Source organism: Mugil cephalus, chromosome 14 (genome assembly GCF_022458985.1).
Source record: "Mugil cephalus isolate CIBA_MC_2020 chromosome 14, CIBA_Mcephalus_1.1, whole genome shotgun sequence".
Classification (NCBI taxonomy): Eukaryota; Metazoa; Chordata; class Actinopteri; order Mugiliformes; family Mugilidae; genus Mugil; species Mugil cephalus.
In genome coordinates, this window is record NC_061783.1 from 11,371,707 (window position 1) to 11,392,232 (window position 20,526).

General features: G+C 42.4%; 3 protein-coding genes and 1 long non-coding RNA gene across 4 annotated transcripts; 2 read left to right on the forward strand and 2 right to left on the reverse strand.

Moving 5' to 3' along the window:
* The first annotated feature begins 3,170 nt into the window (after positions 1–3,170).
* On the forward strand, positions 3,171–7,118 carry LOC125020194. Its single transcript, XR_007114176.1, has 3 exons — positions 3,171–3,341; positions 3,781–3,968; positions 6,999–7,118. It is a non-coding gene; the product is annotated as an uncharacterized LOC125020194 (long non-coding RNA).
* Positions 6,309–15,895, reverse strand: pex1 (peroxisomal biogenesis factor 1). Its single transcript, XM_047605496.1, has 24 exons — positions 15,679–15,895; positions 14,386–14,532; positions 14,157–14,240; positions 13,900–14,014; positions 12,984–13,675; positions 12,618–12,737; positions 12,402–12,522; positions 12,093–12,199; positions 11,698–11,777; positions 11,478–11,610; positions 11,180–11,276; positions 10,908–11,078; positions 10,667–10,821; positions 10,393–10,579; positions 10,115–10,281; positions 9,348–9,482; positions 9,204–9,268; positions 8,878–9,020; positions 8,635–8,738; positions 8,354–8,530; positions 7,732–7,968; positions 6,951–7,145; positions 6,738–6,868; positions 6,309–6,583 (listed from the first exon to the last, which is right to left on the reverse strand). The coding sequence occupies exons 1-24, from the start codon at positions 15,784–15,786 to the stop codon at positions 6,499–6,501; spliced, it is 3,756 nt and encodes a 1,251-aa protein (XP_047461452.1). The 5' UTR covers positions 15,787–15,895; the 3' UTR covers positions 6,309–6,498.
* Positions 15,896–15,998: 103 nt separating this feature from the next.
* Positions 15,999–18,374, forward strand: rbm48 (RNA binding motif protein 48). Its single transcript, XM_047605499.1, has 5 exons — positions 15,999–16,158; positions 16,511–16,701; positions 17,115–17,260; positions 17,534–18,093; positions 18,206–18,374. Exons 1-5 carry the CDS (start codon positions 16,030–16,032, stop codon positions 18,266–18,268), a joined length of 1,089 nt encoding a protein of 362 aa, XP_047461455.1. The 5' UTR covers positions 15,999–16,029; the 3' UTR covers positions 18,269–18,374.
* efcab1 (EF-hand calcium binding domain 1) lies at positions 18,251–19,759 on the reverse strand. Its single transcript, XM_047605500.1, has 6 exons — positions 19,590–19,759; positions 19,270–19,428; positions 18,985–19,089; positions 18,756–18,904; positions 18,529–18,633; positions 18,251–18,441 (listed from the first exon to the last, which is right to left on the reverse strand). Exons 1-6 carry the CDS (start codon positions 19,663–19,665, stop codon positions 18,391–18,393), a joined length of 645 nt encoding a protein of 214 aa, XP_047461456.1. The 5' UTR covers positions 19,666–19,759; the 3' UTR covers positions 18,251–18,390.
* Between the last annotated feature and the right edge of the window lie 767 nt (positions 19,760–20,526).

Here is a 20,526-nt window from a genome sequence, read left to right on the forward strand (position 1 = left end):
AAAACACTCGCGCTTTCTTCCTACGGCACCACCCAGACACGGCGCAAAGCTATTTGAACAGTCACACTTAAACGCGTCCGTTCCTGGGAGGGGGAGCTGTGGTGCGCTCCGGGCCGAGCAGAGCCAGTCTGGAGAGAGGATTACTCATTGGAGTGGATGGCCCTGATGAAACTCTATTAGCTACTCGTTAGCAAAAAAAAAATGGAAAAGGAAAAAATAATACGAAGGGACAGCCAGGAAAAAAAAAAAAAAGTCAGTACAGCAGTGCTACACCACATGTACTGTATATCTACACTACCAATGCGATATTTGCTTCAGACGTGAACATTACGGCAAAACAATGTTTACAATGACCATAAAAAAAAAAAAATTAAAAAACATATATGCTAAAGCTATTTAAACAATAGGCCCCTTTCTTTTATAAGAAGCAGTGTACATGTTACTGGCTTAGAGTAAATGAAGGTGGAACACAGCAGTCATGTAAATTACCTGGACCAAGACATTAATGATGCTAATAAAGAGTTTTTAATTGAGACCTGGATAGTTGAGTTGTCAACAGATTTTTTTTTTTTTTAAGAATATGCTCAAAAGTTCCCAAAACTTATGTTAAATAAAATAATTCTGAAAGAGTAATCAAAAGTATGTGTATTACAAAAAGAAAAAAAAAACTTCCTTGCTCAAAAGTAGCACGGTATTTAGTGGCTGGCTGATGCAAGTATCCCAGCTCATCCATTCTCTGAAGTTAGAGCATCAATGTTTCATGAAGGAAATATCTGAAAAATGCATTGAGACAACTACACCTCAACCCACACCGATGCCTTAACCACCCGTTCAACTCAATGGCATTAAGTTGGGAGTGATGGAGAAAATATATACACTTTTTTCCCATTCAATCATTGCCAATAAAGACTGGGCATTAATCTATCTCTTGCTGTTAAAGTTGAAAGTGTTGAAAACCTTCATATCCAGGCAAAATAGCTTTTATGTACTCACATTATCTCAACTCGCATGCATAAGAAAGCAGGAGAGGAAAGAGCTTGGCGAGGCCTCGTCGCAACTTCTCTGGGACTTGACGCAGAGTTTGTGACAGCAGCCTGAGGGCTGCAGCCAGCAGGGTGCAGCTCCTCTCCTCGTCCAGGAGGACACGCTAATCAAATCAGATTAAGGCTGGAACTGATTAAACGGGAGCGCATGCACTCACAACAGACTCTCAGACAAGTTGGCATGGCCTCCAGACAAGTCCTCAGTCTGCTCTCGTTAGCGTCCACTTGAAAGTGTTTATGGGTCAGTCCAGACAACCGCACAATCAGAAGAGATCTTATTAAATCTATTGACAGAGGACTGCGGATCGTCCGCAGAGTTGCATGCAGAAGGATGACACACATTTCTACTCACCTTCATGTTAACTCATCTTAGAATCTCAGCAAGTAAAACCAAATTCCAGTGTTTGTCAGTATAGATGAACTGATATTTTAAACATCTTTTTGTTGGTTGTTGCTGTGCTCTTGCAACTATTTCCAGTGCGGTATCAGACTTGAGGTCGGGAAGCTTTAGAGATGTTGTGCTAAGCCATCAAAGCGTCTTCAAAGTGGGAAAGGATCAAGGCTGAAACCAATACAAACAAGGACGCTATACTTTTATTATCGAACCTGCTACCAGAGTTCAGTCTCTCCGTAACGGAGTTATCGACGAAACGTCACCTTACTCTAGTAAATCACAAACCTATCGGTGCCAAGATAGCAGCTAAAGGGCAGAGGAAGAAAATGTGAGAGCGAATCTAAGTTTTCCTGCTCATCATTTGTATTGACTTGTTTTCCCAGCCTGTTCTCTCCGAGTTTCTCATTACTGGAGACATTGGTCCGACGTGGAGCCGTCGGAGGCTGCAGAGAGGAGCCCTGCTACACTAATGCTATCGACTGCAGGGACAGATCTATAACCTTTGTTCGTTGTTATTCACCTGACCCGAGGCCAACGATCCCCAGTCTCTGTGGAGGAGACTGAACAATCCCGCATGCGGAAATTAGTCAATGTGATTTGCACCTTTAGATGAGTCATTGATTAGTAGCTTATCTTAAAATCCCAAATAAATCAAAGAGAAGTGAATGTTTTTTTTTTCTTTTGGTCTAAAAAAAAATAAAAGATTTGAAATATGTCCATAAACTGTGGCAAGTGGTGCTACTTCTCAGGTACTTGTACAAGGAGTTGGTGTAGATGTAGTGAAGTAAGGACATTATAATATATCTTGAGTCTGCAAGATTTACTTTTTCAGTGTCATTTCAGTGACACTGCCATGTCTGCAAGCATATTGTGTCATGAGGCACCCTAGCTGTAAAACCTATGTTTGGTAGGTACATTTCCTCTCCGTGCCGGTAGATGAGGCACGGGCGTAACTGCATTAACCCAGGCAAAGATCATCCGAGCGAAGTGGGAAACTGCGATTTAGATAAATGGGTACAACTCTGAAATTGATTTCCACGTCCACCCCAACAGTTGCTTAATCTCAGCAATCTCAGTGATGCATCTGAAAGTCCTATCTGCGCCGGTGTTGGCACGGTGATTGATTGAAGAAGCTTTTCACGGGCTGCTGCAGTCAGTCAGCATTTGCAAGTGTTGTGCGGGCACAGCAGGACTAATGCATGTCTAATAGGCTGCGAGAGGTGCCGTCTGCCAAGATGTATTCACTCTGAATCACCGGGAAAGTGCCGTGGATAAGAAGTTTTATTTTGGATCCCCAACTCACATATGTGAAATGTTTCAAAGTTGGTTCTTGACTGTGGAAACCAAACTCCCTCAAAGAATGCTATAAAATGTATAACGTTAAATATGTTTCCCTCATTGTTAAAATGAACAGTGCAAATTCTCGATACTGTCTAGTAATTATAGAGGTTTGAATAACTAAAGAATAATGTTGTCTGCATTTGTAAAACGCCCTACATTTTCTCGCACCTGGCAGTCATGTTCCTGCTCGCCAGGAAATGCATCTGTCAGGAAGAAACAAAACCTAAACAGAGCTAAAACGGTCCCTCAGTCAGCCGTCGTCTCTGCCTCTCACTCAGACATTTTAGTCAAACACCGGCACAGCGTGTTCCTTTTTGATGCCGTCTCTTCAGATCACAAAACCACCTTCATCTCCGTTGCGTTTCATCAAAGACGTTTGTTCTATTTTGGTGGAAGGCAGCCTCCGCAAGTGAACATGTCACCCGCTGGGCTGATCAGGATCTAAATTTAGTCAAGGTTGACGCCCCTTGATGTTGTCAAATGAACGTGTTTTGGTGTTTACAGGAGCCCTTGAGTCGCTCGGGAGGACTTTGAAGAGCAAGAGCGCCGTTGCTGAGGGGGAGGTGAGGACAAGGAGGAGATGATAAGTGAACTTCACTTTACCTCAGTTTCCTTTTCTTTTTTTGGACTCTTGGGGTTTGCTCCTCCTATTACCCGTCGCCACATATTTGGCCCTGCTGGGCTTCAAGAAAGAAGGTAATGTTTAATACAATGCACTGAATAAGGCTGCAGGGAACGTCTGTCTGATGCATCAGTGTTTCTTTTGGACGTCCCTACCGAAAGGCCCCAGTCAAAGCTGCACTAAATTAAACAAACTGGTGGAGGGAGCGATCTGATGAGTCCAAGATCCTGTCTCCTCTCCCATGGGATAAAAGTGCTTTGTGTATATTAAAGCAGTTTTCTTCAGTAATTTATGACTTTGCCTCATTACAGGTGTGAGAGAGATTGATCAAGGCGAGGAGAGACTCCCACTGAGGCCCTTCTTTTCTTTTTTTCTTGCAGCACTGTGTGGGATTGACACAAGACATAGGCAAGCCAAAACCAGCCCTGTGCGTCTATATTTACCACTGCAGAACCTGCCAGTGCCTGCGTGTGTGGGACGACAGCAGGCATATTGCTTCAATAGGAAAACATTGTCAGGGCTACTCGATGAGATGAGCCGAGGAACGAGCTGAAGACTACTGTCTCAGGTAAGACTGTTAAAGATACCCCAGGACCCTTCAGTCAAGAGTTTCTGAGATGCAGAACCTGCAGGAAGTGTAAGCACAGAGATTAAAAAAGCTACAAGGTGGCTAGAAGTTTCTAATTGCTTTCAAGTAAATAGTTCCACTTGATTCCTGCAGAGTGAAGATCAAATTCATTGCTTTTAAAAGCTGAGTTACCCTGTTGCGTGTTCTTAATGTCAACCCCGGCTGCTTCTTTTGGTTTTAAACGCTGTAGTTCAGGTGTCAATGTTTTTCAGGGCAAGGACCCCTAAACTGATGGAGAGATTAAGTAGTGACCCCCTACCTACTATATGTGTACTATATTAAACTAATGATATTTATAAATATGTATTATTATTATTGTTGTTGTTTTGCATTCAATATTAAGCTATTCAAATAATTAACAGGTTCAAATATTCTTTTTTTTATTATTATTTCAAACATGTTCAACAATAGGGTGGCCAGCTGCCGTAAACCTAAGCATAAGTGACATAAACATAACAGCGTGCATCTGAGATTTCACATGAGACTGAATAGGCTCTCAGCCAATTGCGGGGGACCTGACAGAGTTAGCGTGTAATACGCGGCCTCGTGATTGGCTCAGCAACGTTAGGGGCGGGGCCTGCTGTATACAGGAGGCTTTGATTGACAGGTCTCGGCTAATGTGGCGCTCTGTGTGAAACAGTGAGCTGCAGAGACAGCTCCTGTATCGCTGAATCAGTGAAGTGCTGAAAGACAGATAGTGTCTTGTGCCTCCATTTATCCCTTTACTAAAATATGTTGGGGTCTGTGTCATTAAATGCTAAATATACAGGTTTGTGAAGTTAAGTCATTGAAGATTTTAGATGAGTTACTTGAGAGAAGTTAATTTTTGATGACTAGAATTACACCTAAATGGGAATAAGATATTTGGGAATGAAAATTCTGTTGTTTTTATAGCAGTGTTTAATAGTCCTGAATGCTGTGAATCCATTCATAAATTTGTGGGTAGAATTTATATATATATATATAAATGTCACCCAAAGATTTTGCGACCCTCTGCAATACCTCCATGGAACCCATAGGAGTCGCTGACCCCCTGTTGAAGACCTATGCTGTAGTAGTTGATTGAGTCCGTGCAACTGAACTTAGTAGAAACACAGCTTCAATGCCGTTTCTTCCTTTCATCAGTTTTTTTTCCATCCATCGACATTTTGGAATGTCGTGCTTTGCTAGCTTGGAAAAAAAGTTTTCAGATATACATTGTCTAATTTTCCCAAACTGATAGTGAACTAGTGTAAGAGCCTACTTGAAAACCACAGGACAGTGTAGATGCAGTAGTGGATAATGTTAACATGATACTCTAAAACTTCAGTAAATGTTTTAGGTTTGTGGGGTTGTTGATGGACTGGTGGCACTGTAATGTGACGGTTACTATTTACTGCTAATTATTCATAGGAGACTATTTGATTTGTCACATTACGGAAAGGACAAGTGTATAAGTGATGGCTCAGTTCCATTAAGTGTGTCAGATACATTTCAGTACTGGTTTTACTACAGGAATCAAAAAATTATCTTTTTTCCCTAAAGTTTTCAAATAGTTGCTCTATGCCATGACTTTATTCTTCGGTTTATTTATTTATGTGTAGCAATTAAACTCAATGTTCTTTACATTTTTACTAATTCCTGCACATGGTAGATTCAGAGTACAGATCAGTTTCACTACGTATTTACGTTTCTTTAAAGACCTCAGTAAATCTAATATTAATGTGTCTGAGTAATCTACACGTCCATGGTCAACGAGACGTCCTTCCGCCTCCTGAGCAAAATAAATCACTCCATTACTGACGTTTGCTGATCTCATGCAGCCCTTTTTCCACAGCAAACATTTTGACATGTCATAGATAGAAAAACAGTTGCTTTAATAATGGATGCATTGCACTTAGAGAGCACTCTGCTTTTGTGCATGCTGGTTCACCGCCATGATTATGGGACATTTAATGGAGCTGAGTCATCTTTAATGTTAATTCAACCTGTTATTTTCCTGCAGCGACAAATTTAAAAATGTTTGGCCGTCCCCTCCCTCCCAGCATACATCGGCTTTGCAGAGAGTGAAGCCAGGTCTAGGTAATTATTCCCACAATACTATTAAATACTCTATTAGCAAATCACGTCTTTCTTTAAAATCTCCAAATTACACCCGAATAATCATTAAAGCCATTTAAGGGGCTTAAATGTCAAATTCTGGATTAAGTCTTCAACAGTTGAGCGTGCCCCTGTGCATTTGCTCTAAACAGAACATAACGTCCACAACTGGCTAATGAAATAATGAAGACAAAATGTGTCCAAAGATTCCAGTATTTTATTTTAACAGTTAAACTATTTATAATCTGACATTATACATATTTACAGCAACTGGATTTTAATGAGTTACATGTCTCATTTATAATCGAGTCAGTTGAAAAAAATATTTTAATTTACACTAACATCGAACTAAATTACTAATGAATTAGGTGCGTCAGACTGATGTGTTTGATCAAGCTAAAGTCACACGTTGTCCAGGTTTGAATGAGGCAGAGTGAAGAGATTTGCTGTCTCCCATGCCGCCGAAGCCTTCATATCTTAAAAAAAACACACATACAAGATTTATGTTAAAACACAATTCCTTACTGACTGTACTGGCAATATACAAGCTATTCATTCACCTGACAGCTAATAATAGACTGAATGCCTGACTGCAAAATGACTGGTCCAGAGAGATGTCATGTTACTCACAGTTTACTGTATTTGCTCCAGTCTGCTTGGCTGAGAGACGGTTTGGTTGCTGCCATGGCGGAATTTAAATGAGTCCGACACAACAGCAGGCTGGGCTGGCTGGAGGTTGAAGGCAGCCAGACACACTCTTCCTACACACACATACACACACACACAATAATCAGAGAAACAGTATTTTACAGGTGTTTCAGGACGTCCCCTGTTGTCACTTACGTTGGCTCTCCTGTAGCTGTTCTTGATGTTGTTAACTTGTTGTTGCAGGCGCTCCAGCTGATCCGGGCTGAGTTCTTCGTATCCGCTCTGGATGGAGGACATGTAAGCAGGAGGCAGCGAGCTGACCGGGTCACGAAGTGAGGCTCCCGTGAAGTCGTGGGTCATGGAGTTCGGTCCAGAGGCAGAACGGGAGTTCTGTAAAAGGAACAAATATTACCTGAGAAATGTTTTTTTTTTTTTTTTTAATTATCATTACTATTATTATTCTGCCTGCATTTGTGTGAGCCTGACAGTGGGATGAGAGTGAGGGAGACAGCGGCGGCCATGAGGAAAAAAAATGTTTAACTATTGAACTGAAGTGCTGCATTCAAAGCTCAAGCCTGAATTTTGGTTTATTCAACTTGACATATTTTTCCCATTAGGGTTGCTATTTTGGCTCCAAGTTACCTTAACATCCTGCATTTGTGATGTAGCGATTCAGGGAAACGAGGAGTGTCGGTGAACAGCGCTGATTGGAGCATCTATCATGACTATCCCAGCAGCTTTCCTAAACAGATTCTGTCTCCAGCTCCACACAGCCGTGAGACTACTATCCAGATTCCCAACTTAGTATCAAAAATATGCTACATCAATAATGTAAATTATGTCACTGTTGGGGTCTGTGTCATTAAATGGTAAATATACATTTTTGTGAAGTTAAGTCACAGAAGATTTTAGATGAGTTACTTGAGAGAAATTGATTTTTGTTGAGTAGAATTACACCTAAAGTGGCAGTGATTACCAGTCCTGAATGCTGTGAATCCACCTCGGACTCATAGGAGCTTCCAAAGTAAAGTCTCCAGACGTTGCTGTGACGTTCGTTTTCCGCTTGAAGCTCGCTGGGTTTCAGGAGGACCGTGGACTGGCCCAGGCCCGCGCCCGGCTCTCCCTCTCCCACCGAATCGTCCGAACCGCTGCTGTTGTTGGGGAAGATCATGGACGACAGGCTCATGTCGCTGTCCGAGCCAGATGTTAACTCCTGATTGTCGCGCAGAAACAGAGGGCCTCAGTTCATACACACAAGTAGTGCTCAAGAATATATATATATATGTGCTGACAACAGTACTGTGTTACTACAGGCCAGATATTAAATAAATTAGTCACTCTGCCTCAGGTGGCTGTTTCTGTTGAGTTATTCAATCATATTCTTGTCACCGCTGGAGATAATTTGAATTATGTTGTAAACTGATGATGGATTCACAAGTGAACACACACATGCTGAGACGCATATGAAACACCTCATTTAATTAGCCTCGAGGGATGGAAAAATGTGGCTGCTCCAACGTGAAATATTAAAAATTGGAAAATGGACTGACCAACGGTTTCCTGCCTGTTTCCTGGAACAATAAGCTCATCAGACTTACGTGTGGGTTGCCGGTGCCAAGGCTGTTATGGACAGCCTCCAGCTGCGCATTGTAGAGCAGGGCTTTCAGGTCTGCCCCTGTGAACTGCTCCGTCTCGGCTGCCAGCTGCTCCAGGTCGACATCAGCAGCCAGAGACATGCCTGCGCTCAGAGCCTTCAAGATCTCCACACGAGCCTCCTGCAAATGTAGGAGTTGGATTTAAAACCGAGGACTTCCAAATCAAAACTCAAGAAACATTTGCTTCAGCGCAGCGCTACTAATTGATGAGTGAATCGACAGACCAGGTCAGGTGGGGGGCAGTAAAGGGACTTGTCCAGTCGTCCAGGTCTCAGCAGGGCCGGGTCAATCAGATCTGGACGGCTGGTGGCTGCGAGCACATACACACCTGCAAACGCGAAGAATCGTACGTTTAAATTCCTCCAGGGATAACTGAAGACACACTAAAGTTCGATTAACTCAATACATCTATGTCTGGCATCATTATGATTATCTGGTTAATACAGTGTGGGGATGTGCGACCCTACCTTGCAGTCCCTCCACCCCGTCCAGCTGGGTGAGGAGCTGGTTGACCACGCGGTCGGTCACACCCGTGTTGTCGTGACCTCTCCTCGGAGCCAGAGAGTCAAACTCGTCGAAGAAAAGGACGCACGGTTTGGCTGCTTGTGCCCTGGAGTCAAGGAGTAACCACACGTGAAGCAAAGCAAATTAGTACCTACAGTTACATGAATGGTCCTAACTGGGGCGCATGATAACTATACAACTATTTAACATAACAGAACTTAATATAACTAATTAATAGCACAACTACAGACAGAATATAGTGTGGGAAGGAGTTTAAACATCCACTAACCTCTGGAAGACATCACGGACTCCCTGCTCACTGGCCCCGATGTACTTACTCAAGAGTTCAGGACCCTGAGAGAGGTTAAAATCACGAATTACTGAAAATACGATCTGCTCTCATAGTTTCTGGCTAAATAAAAGCCCAGCGCACCTTGATGCTAATGAAGTTCATGCCACTGTCTTTGGCTACAGCCCGGGCCAGCAGCGTCTTCCCCGTACCAGGAGCTCCGTACAGCAGAATCCCTGAGCGATGGCGGATGGGAAGATTGGAGAAGAGGACGGGATACTGCAAAGATATGCAAACAGTTACTACACAACGCTTTTGTCTGTTGTAACATATAAAATGTCAAATAATGGCTTGTTGTTCTAAAACCATCTTGGTGCTTTAAAAAACACTTTACACAGTAACTGAACGTCTTAATTCCTTTAAGGTGTGTATGTAATACTGTTCTCCCTGCCAGAGGATTACATTTTCTTTGGAACGTTAATCATGTTTGGGGAGAAAAAAACAACAGTGGAAGACTGAATGGTGGCAGCATAACAAAAAATCAAATGGCAAAAATAGATCAAATCAAACCCCACTAATCCTCAAACATCCTAATTATTTTTTAATCAACTGGAGGTGCTATTATAATTCACATGTGAAGTGGCAGTATCAGAAATTAAATCAAATCACAATTATAGCACAATGCAAAGTCGAGGCTGTAAACTGGTGTGTGATTTGCTAAATCCAAAGACAAAGCCAGAACCACGAGGAATGTCGGCGCTCTCATTTAGATCCAATTAAATGAATAAATCATTCCATCCGCATTCACCACTCCAGCCCTACTTTTGTTCAGACTATAATAACTCATGTTGGTGCTTCTCGTCCGACTGAAACGCACTGGGCCGTCCTGCATTCATCAACAGTCCACTGACCTTGGCGGGGAGCAGTATGGTGTCCATCAGCTGCTGTCGCACCTCTCTTAGCCCCCCTACCCTCTCCAGTCCAGCCCCACTCGGGGTGTGGAGGTCTACGCCCCACAGCGAGGGAGGAGTGAATCTCTTAAGAGCCTGCGAAAAGTCCCTCCACGACAGACACAAGCCTGACAGATGCAGGGCAGAAACAAATAAATCAACATTTAACTTTATTGATTAAAACAATTTAAAGATCGCCTTCTCTTTAAATCAGCAGCATAGATTTAAAGTTAAAATACCTTGGTCGCTGTGCCCTCTTCGTACAGTGCTTGCGTGGGCAGCCCGCTCCAAAAGCAGCGCTAGATCTTGAGGTGTGTATCCCTCTGTCTCCTTGGCAACAGCCCCCAAGTCAAGAGTTTGTAAGGTTTCCTCAGACACGCAGGACTTCCTGAGGATCAAATGATGCAGGATCTCCGCTCTCTGGGCCTGTAAACAGCAACACAGGTTGGTATTTCCCCTCCTTCAGTTTTTATCTTTCCTAGCACGTGTGTGGGTAAGTGTGCGAGCGCCAACCTGATCCGGAGGCTGGATGTTTACAAATCCCTGGATGAAGTGGGAGCCCTGCACCTCAGTCAGAGAAGGGTGGAGGGAGAGCTCACCCTGGCTGGTGATGACGACACACACGAGGCTGGAGCGAGCCTCCGCCTCATCCACCACGTCCTTCAGACCTGCAGCCGCGAAAAAAACGGACAAAATGTACAAACGTCGCCTGTCGGCATTCTTGCACGAGTGAGGGAGTTTTTTAACGGCTTACCCTGTGCGATGTGCCTGTGCAGCAGCGCCTCGGGGCCGTGCTCGTGCTCAGGTGAGGTCGCCGCCCGCGCCAAGTGATCCAGGTCATCGAGCAGCACGACCGACGGCTGCCTCCACTCTGCCTGTTCAAAAATGTCCTGCAGAATCTGTCTCACAGTCTCTGCCCTTTTGCCTAACAGAAAAATAAATAAATAAATCAACAGAGAAATATATCTAGTTTAATTTCTGTTTGTTTTCTTGGATAAATTGTACGTTTATATTGTCTCTCTTGACCTTGCAGCTTTTTGCAGTCAACCACCTCCACATGTGCATCCAGATCCTCTCTAGCTTTCCTGCAGAGGGCTCGGGACAGAGTGCTCTTCCCGCTGCCCTGGGAGAAGAAATAATGACACATACTGTCACTATACTGGTTGGGACAAAAATGCAACGTTTTGACGTATGTATTTCTTGCGGGCTTAGGCTGAAAAATAAGCAACACCAGCTCTGTGGAAAACTGTTATTCTTCGTGAAGCATAGAAATATCTGCGTCACGAACAGCAGCAGTTAACCAGCAGCATTCGCAGAGTGATACCTTAGCGCCGGTGACGAGCAGCGCTCCGCCCAGGACCCCTCGTCCGGCCGCACCCAGCTCCCTAGAGAGGGGACTACCCAGAAGGCTGTGGGAAATAAACTCGAACCCAGTCCTGCTAAGCTCACTGATCCCACTGTGAAAAGACAGCAAAATGGGAAATAAGGCATAAAACAAATGTGTAAAAAGATCACTCTTTAAACCACGCACAGAAACAACTTACCCAAGAGTGCCGAGGGAGGGAAGCTCTGGTGTATCAGCAACAGCTTTTACAGATGGCGCAGTCACTGGCTTTCTGTCCACCTGAACATGAGACAAGGTAAGAACTGTGAAACACATCTACGTAAGGAGCAATCTATTTAAGTTTATTGCTTTACGTTATTTAGAATTAGAAAATTAGGAAACCTTTATTTGTCCCACAATGGGGAAATTGCAGTTTGTAACAGCACACATAGGGGCAGAAAAATAACAAGAATAAAGAGCCGACTGTATAATAAAAAGATAATCAATGAGATAAAAATAGAATGGAACAAACAATATACAATTATTGGCATATATACAAAAAGTATTGAATTGCACAGACAGTTATTTCATTTTAGAGTACAGACACGGCAATACCTGTATGTCTTCCTTCCTGATGGTGGTGGGCGCCAGTAGAAACAGCTGGTCCGGAGGATCCTTCTGTGGTTCTGGCTTCAGCACAGTTAAAGCAAACTCCAGCTTTGCTATAAATGAGAAAAAGTGGTGGGACACTCGTATTTTATTGCCACTGCAAAACTGTAAATTCATTGTGTCTGTTACAAAATTAGCCCTTTTTTTGTATTTATCGCTTTGAAATTTTTATCACACATCCACCTGCAGATCTGTCTGCATATGATTTATAAATACACTTCTGAAGCTCGGAACTTAAGTGTAGAAGTGAATCACCATCGGTTCCATGTAGGAGGATGGTGCCAGACCGCGCAGTCAGACAGGCTAAAGGTTCATGACTCTGAGTGTGCAACCAACCAAGGAAAGCTGTCTGGATCTCCTCGTCGTCCTCCTCAGGCTGAGGAGAAAATGTCAGAGATCAAACGAACATAAAGCAAAAGAGTGGACGTGATGACTGAAATTCAGTGTTCTTATGTCCGCTCCAGCACTCACCAGTGGTTTTAGGGGTTGTAGGAGAATAGTAGAAGCTATTTTGATGGCCGACTTCACCGGCTTAATTCTTACTGTTGAATGTGGCAGGATATCCAACCTGCTGGCCAGGGGCTGAGGGATCTGGAAAAAAACACAACTTTTTAACCAATATCATGCTTTACAAAAATAAAATAATATAATGCAAGCATCACATACCGGTCAGACATAACATTATGACCACTGACAGGAGGAATAAATAACATTAACCATCTTGTGACAATTCAATGTTCTGCTGGGAAACCTTAGATGACAGACACTCCTTGATGGCAGCAGCCATAATGTTATGGCTGATCGGTGTATACTCCTCGGTTAAAACATTACACTCACCCATACTCTTCCACTGTGGATCTCTCTCTTGCTTTGACTTCTCTTCCCCCCTGCTAGCATCTCAGTAGTATGGCACACTGTCCTGACCACCATGGGCTCCTCGTCCTTCACCCTCTCTTCATCCTCGGCCGTAGCACCGTCTTTAGAAATGCCTACGTTCTTCTTTTTCTCCGCGGCCTGCTTGTTCCTGTCCCTCACTTCTTTAGGGGATGGAACCTTGGAAAGCAGGCTATACGTCACTGGAGACTGACCTCCACACAGCCCAGAGTTCAAACTGTGGCTCGAAGGAAATAAATGAATAACACCAACTGCAACGTGACTTAAGGCGGGAAGAGAGTCGGGGGCCGTACCGCACACTCTGTAGAATGAGTCAGCGAGAAGGGCAGGGATGTCAGGCACAAGCGGCTGCTCTTTAATCGGATCATATGTGCCCCTCATCACGTAGCGAAGCAGGCTTTTCAGGTCAGCTATGCCGCCCCACTGGTGGCCGTGAGGAGTAGGAGAGGCGCTCTGCAATGGCGGCCTTGGAGGGGAGGCGATATCCATCTGTTGTTCTCTGTGAATATGTTGTTTCTGGCTGGATCGTGCTGGAGATCCGCCAAGGTTGCCAGCTCCAGCGCGGATCTTCGGAGACACCACAAGTTCTGTGAACTGCTCCAGGCGACCGTAGGGTACAGACGGAGAGAGAGAAGCTGCGTAGAGTTTAAAAACAGATCACATAATTTTCAGAAATACTGTCTATGAATATAACCAAGTCATAAAATTGAACAAATGCTTGAGAAAGTGCAGAAGACATGACTTGCAGAAACTACAGAAATCTGCGATATCTTTATAATTATCTTGATTATTAATTACATGTTTGAACATTAGATTTTTAGCTATTTAAGTATAATAGTTTAATTTTATTAACACCAACCTATTCTGATGTAAATGACTGTGTGATTGTCCACCCACACAGGAAACACGCCATCTTGAAAGACCACTCTGATCTGATCCAGTAGTTGCTGCTCCAGAGCAGAGCTGTGGAGCTCCTGTCGCACGAAACAAATGATTAACTCACGCCTCTCAAATGTGTTTTTTTAGTCACAGCCCTTTCGCCTTGTAGAGTGTGTATTTAAAATGCTGCATAATTGTATGAAGACAAGATACACATGACAAGTCAGCGTTACCTACCAAGATCTCCCAGTCATCAAATGACAGAGGCTCCACAAACACCTGATGCAGTGAGGAGACCTGATGACACGATCTCAGGAAGCTCTGAGGGAAACCACACAACCAGTCAGTCAATATTAACACCTAGTGAACCTAGACAGCAACTGACAAGTAATTATTAAATGGTTTCTAGTTTGTGCCATGTAAGGATAATGGGCAATGCATTCAAAAAAAAAAAAAACGCTGTTACCTGCTCTCCATCTTTAAGGCCTAGTTTCTCTCCCAGTTGCCGAGACAACTCCACTTTGTAGCTGTCCAAGCTGGAGGAGGTTCTGCTTTGAGTCCAGCTGAGAAACACTGAGGAACCATCGCCCCAGGACAACTCCAAGGCCTGATTCTGAAATCAACACACACAAACAACAGTAAAATTCACTTCACAGAATTGTAAAACACACACACACATATCAGGTGGGTTCACGTGACTTGCAGAATTTTGAACCTGATGAAGTTTATAGCCAAATCCATTTCGAGAGTAGACCGCCAAGAACAAAATGAGAGAAACAAATGGGTGACGTGATGAAGACGTGGCCAAGAATGGCACCGCTATTCTGTGTCAGGGACAGAGGGAGGCAATTATTGTTGCAGAGGTAAAAGTGAGCGGACCACGTGATATTGTTGATATGTGCTTCTGGAGACAGAGTACGTCAGGGGCAATGACACCCAGCCTGTTTACCCAAGCGGGATGGAAGTAAATTGCAATTGTCAATATTTAATAATGATAAAAAAAAAAAAATGTCAGCTTTGGCTAAGGTGGACAAGGACAGCTTCTATTTTATTGCTGTTATAAAAAAGTTGCAGGAGAACTAGAAGAACCAGCAGAGGTAGTTACTCTGTAACTTTAAATGTCAAATATTCATATCCTGATCACCCTTTCTTCCAACCAAACAAGTTCTTCTCTTTCATGACAGTTTACACAACTTAGTCAAACAGTGACAAAGACTCTTGGCTTCTCTCTCTTCATTTTCAATGTAGTCCTTTGTCACCACCAAGTGAGATTATAAAGGAACTGCTGCAAAAACAGTAAAGATGGAAACCAGTAACGAAAATACTAATCACTACTATAAATTACCAACGTTACCACAATTTTTCTGACCGACACGTGGTTTACTGTATATACAATCCCTGCTAAGTCTCAGAGTTATGTTTTGAGCTGTGCATGTAGTGGTTGAGCCTCCTTAAAAGATCCTAGCTTCCACTTCTTTATGCATGTGATCACGTTAAAAATCTAAGAAGATCCTGCAGAGCCTATTCCATGGTGTCTATTATCGTCTATAATGGATACACATACACAACTACACAGCAACTACAACACGACTACTTCCGCATAAAAATAAGGTAAACGAGCAAAGTGCAAAAGCACACAAGAACAGTGGCTTTCTAAATAGACCAACGATTTTGCTTGAACACCGTCTTGCCAAATAAATGCTTCCCTGATGTTAGGTTAATGACACTATGAGGTGGATAGTTAGCTAAGCTAACTTACCTCGTTCAGGGAAAGATGCGATATCAACTTCGAGGGGAGGTGAAGAAAGCAGTTTTTTGTGTTGTTAAAAACAACACTCACAGGTTGAATGCCCTGATTACTGAACATGATTTTCACATTGTTTCGTTAGATTTGTAGAGAGAGTTGCTGTGCTAACATTTAATGTACCACAAACCAAAAGTTGATCGATGTGCTCTGTGCGACGATGCCAGACCAAAGTAGCTGATATGCGACTGAAGTACTTTTCAAAATAAGATATACAGCTTGCATGTACAATAAGCACGACCATAGTCAACGTGGTAAAGGGAACTTATTTTGAAATTTGTCAGTCGGAAAATTGTTTCCAGAAACATGGCGGCACCTGTCAACAGCGACTCGGACTGTTGGAGAGCCCCAGAGGTTTACAAACATCACGAACAACGGAAAGTATGCATTTCTCGACCAAAATATAGGGAGGGAAGAAATGCAAAATCGGTCAAGGTAAGAACATCCGTGTGTGTGTGTGTAAATTTCAGTAAGAAAGGTTGTTTGTCTTAAATACAATCTACGTGGTAAAACACCACTTAAAATGTAACGTTAAGTTACATTGGCAATAAAACGCCCTTTGCCCTTAACGTACCCCAGTCAGTTGTTGTATTTACAGTTATTTTCATTTTTTTTATTATTGTTTTCAAGCAGTGAAGACAATTTGTTGAGACAGTTTTTTCTCTCAGTGTAATGTCAAAGCAAGAGAAAAGAAACAGCAACAGACAACCACCACATCAGACAAGATCGTCACCAGACGTGACCAAAACGCTGGTAGTGTTACCACATTTGTCTTGTGTTTTATCAGGTATACACCATCAATTTAGAGTCCCGTTATGTGATGGTCCAAGGGGTCCCAGCCATTGGTGTGATGACAGAGCTGGTCCAGCTGTGTGCCCTGTATGGTACTGTGGAGGAGTACAGACCCCTGGATGAGTATCCTGCTGAGGAGTTCACGGAGGTCTACCTTGTCAAGTTCCAGAAACTCACAAGTGCCAGGTATAGGGTGTGACACGTCTCTGTTAAATGCTCTTTTATTCATAAAACAGTGATGATCTGTCTGCAGTGAATGTAAGGATGAGCTGTCCAAAATGCATTTAAAAAGGCAACTGGACTGAAGATGTTTCACCACTCATCCAGGTAGCTTCTTCAGTTAAGTTGACATTTAAATAGGAAATTCCGTAGTTAAAACCCATCAGAAACTGGCTTGATGGAGCTCGAATGTGCAGACTCTCAGAGGTGGCTACAAACTAAATATCATAGCTCATTGTTTTTTTCTATTACGCACTTGGTTTTTGAGTATACCTTTATTAAACATGTCCAAATCGTTGTTGACAACCAGTTTACTGCTGCAACTGACAAGTTGAAAGAGAATAAATATTAAATATTTTTGTTTTAAAAATGTGTTTCAGAGCAGCAAAACGACGCATGGATGAGAAGAGCTTCTATGGTGGTGTACTGCATGTGTGTTACGTACCGGAATATGAAACTGTGGAAGACACCAGGCTAAAGCTGCAAGACCGGAGGCGTTATATAACAAGAGCTGCTCAGAATAGAGGTATAATTTTACAATAAATGTGTTCATTCCGATAAAATATTTTATCAAGTCTTTGTACATACTGTAATGCAAGTTTTATGTCAGGCCCATGTTGCTTTCTCTCTTGCATATTTTTATTTGAATTCAAACTCATGTTAAATTATTAAATTAACTGTTTTTGTTTACCCTTGCATTTATGCTGAAGAAGTATAATTTACTTTCAGCTGTGTATTTTTAAGCAGTGAAGACAATTTGTTGAGACAGTTATTTCTCTCTCGTTGTAATGTTACAAAGCAAGAGAAAAGAAACAGCAACAGGCGATTCACGAGGAGCCTACGTCATCAGACACAACCACCACATCAGGCAGGATCGTCACCAGACGTGACCAAAACGCTGGCAGTGACAATACAGGGGAGACTTCAAACATCAGCCATCATTCAGGCTTTCCACTACTGCCGTTGCCTCCCCAAGAACATTTTTTCTACGGACATGATTATCAACATGGGTTTATACAAACAGAGGACAAAATGGGGACTTTACATAACGCCATCAGCGCCACAAAAGAGCAGCAAATGCAGAGTTCAATCTCCAACCAAACCTCCTCCAACAGTGACCAAGGCACAGAGCACAAACTGACATCAAATCAGGATCCTCCTCCCGTCAGGTTTGTACCAAGGACCACACACTTGGAAAACAGGAAACGAAAAAAGGAAGAGGTCACCGAGCACTTGGCAACTGCTTCTGGACAAAATGAGCCTCTGATTGGGCCAAAACTACCCGAGCCGTGTAAACTGGACATGGAGGATGAATCCCTGAACACAACTGTCGGCTTGATCAGGAACACAATGAAGCAGGTTCCCATAATTATCATTTCTGATTGCAATTACAAATTAAACAGAATTTCATTTTAATCTAATTATGATTATGCATGTCAGTAAAATCTTTTTTTTTTCTCATTGTCCTTAGGTGGGATCCGCTCCAGATATCAAACCGGTTGAGAAAAAGATGAAACCACGTCGTCGGATTTGATTAGACAAACATCTTCTCTTTGTAGCCTTTTTTTTATTATTTACAAATTCTCCTTCCAAACACATACATTCATTTTTTTATTAAAGAAAGTCAGTCTCAGAATCCACATGAATGTGATTCTTTCATTGGAACAGTTGTACATAAAATACACGTTGCTCAAATTTCTCGATACTCTGAAAAGTGAGAAAAGCAGACTGTAAGATTAGGAATCTCTGACAATTAAAGCTATTTGAGTTCAGCAGCCTTTCATTTGTCATTACCTTGTAGTCAGGGAGGCATGGCCCAAAGGCCGTGAGTAACAGGTTTTCTTCTTTAATTGCTTTTTCAAAGTCTTCAAAAGACAGTTTGCCATCATGATCATGGTCCTAGAAGAGGAAGTAACACAACTTGTTTACAACTCATGAACAGAAAAAGATATTTTCTCGTCTAAAAACACTGAAATGTAAACATAGTTTAGAGGTGATGCAAAGATATTTTAGCTTCTCACCATCCTATTGAGGGTGATTTCCACCAGGTCTTTGATTCCTTCTTCTGATTCCTCCTCTGTGGCCAGGATGAGGCTATTTTTCATCAATTGCAACATCTCCTCTCTGGAGATGTAGCCGTCTCCATTCAAGTCAAACACGTGGAAACAGACTGAGCCATTGACAAAAGTGGAAGCGTTACGACTGGCGCGATAATAATCCTGTCTCCGTGTGTGTTTGTTAAGAGCTTACATTTTATTTGTTCGTCCATGTTCCCCCGTAGAAAAACAGACAGTCCCTCAATCCACTCTCTCATAGTGACGTGGCCGTCATTGTCTTTATCAAACGTCTTGAAGACTGGAGGACAGGTAACCGGGAACAAAAAGGACATGGGAAGGTTAGCAAACAATCCACCCTCATCTTTGTCCATCAGATATTTGTGATCTTTCTAACACAACAAAAATAGATTAGAGTAGGAGAAGACGTACCTAAAATAAAAAATAAATAAAAATAAAACATAAGCAGTAGAAAGAATACCTCCGTCCATTATGATGTCGTGGGTAATCCCAAACATGCTGTGCAGTTTGCTCCTGAACTTCCCTCTTTCCAGACCTGGAACTTCTCTTCCATAGTTGCTCATGTCCTGCATCAGCACCTCATACTCTCCGATAAGGCCCTCAACTTCTATTTTATTAACTTGGGAATAGAAGCAGTGGATAAAATAAATAAATAAATAAATAAATAAATAAATACACGGTCTTGAACGTTAGCAGTATTTGCTGATTGATGCACACCCGGAGTAAGGCGAGTAGAACGTGATAACAATTAGCAAAGAGATGTTTGACCGTAATACTCACAGTGCTTCACTTCCTTTGAGATGCTCTTTGCGAGGTTTTGAACCACTTTCTTGTTTTTATTGGACATTTGTGACATTTTCAACAGCGGGACACGTCCTTCGGCTGGGGGCGATTTGTTATATGGTTACCATGGCAACTGCGAAACGTCCCAGGCGCCGCCGCCGGGAGACGGGACTGGATGGGACAGCGAAACATGTTAAACCTTTTTAAATTTACTGCTTTAACGGAGATTTAACCAATGGTGTTACAAATGTTTTTTTTTTTTTTTTTTTTTTTACAACGAACATGGTCAAATGCACAAGACGGGACTTGTCTTTGTTCTTTCTCTCGTTTGAGATAATGAACAACATTTTAAACATCTTTGTCACCGTCCATCCAGCGTCCAACATGTCAAGTTGCCTGTATGTTTCTTTATTAAATGTAGTTGCATAAGAATTGGGTAGAGGGGTCAAATAATAAGAAAACTCAAAACATACGGTACACCTGATAGCGAGTGGCTCTACTTCCGCACTAACTTTTGAAGTTGGAAGAACAGTGCCATCTGCTGGACACAAATTCTGTCTCAAGATTAATCGATACTACACGCATTACTGGTCCATCTTTAAATGATAAATAGGAAGGGAAATGGACATATAATTGATTTAAACCAAAAAAGGTTTTGAGGTCAAAAGTCCACATGCCTCTTTTCTTTTTTATCCTCCTTTTGTGCTCACCGTCTTCTTCTTCAGTCTCTTTTCTGCACTTGAAAAGTCTGACCACAGAGAGGCAGTCAACTTATCTATTAAAAGAAACTATAGGTCCTTTTTCCTGTTCTCTTATGCCAATAATCAGGATGATGTTTCCTCCCCATGAGAGTCATTTAACCTGTTTTTCTTACATGCTCCAAAATGATTGAAACATCTGTGACACAACTTAAAATAGCAATGAAACGGAAATG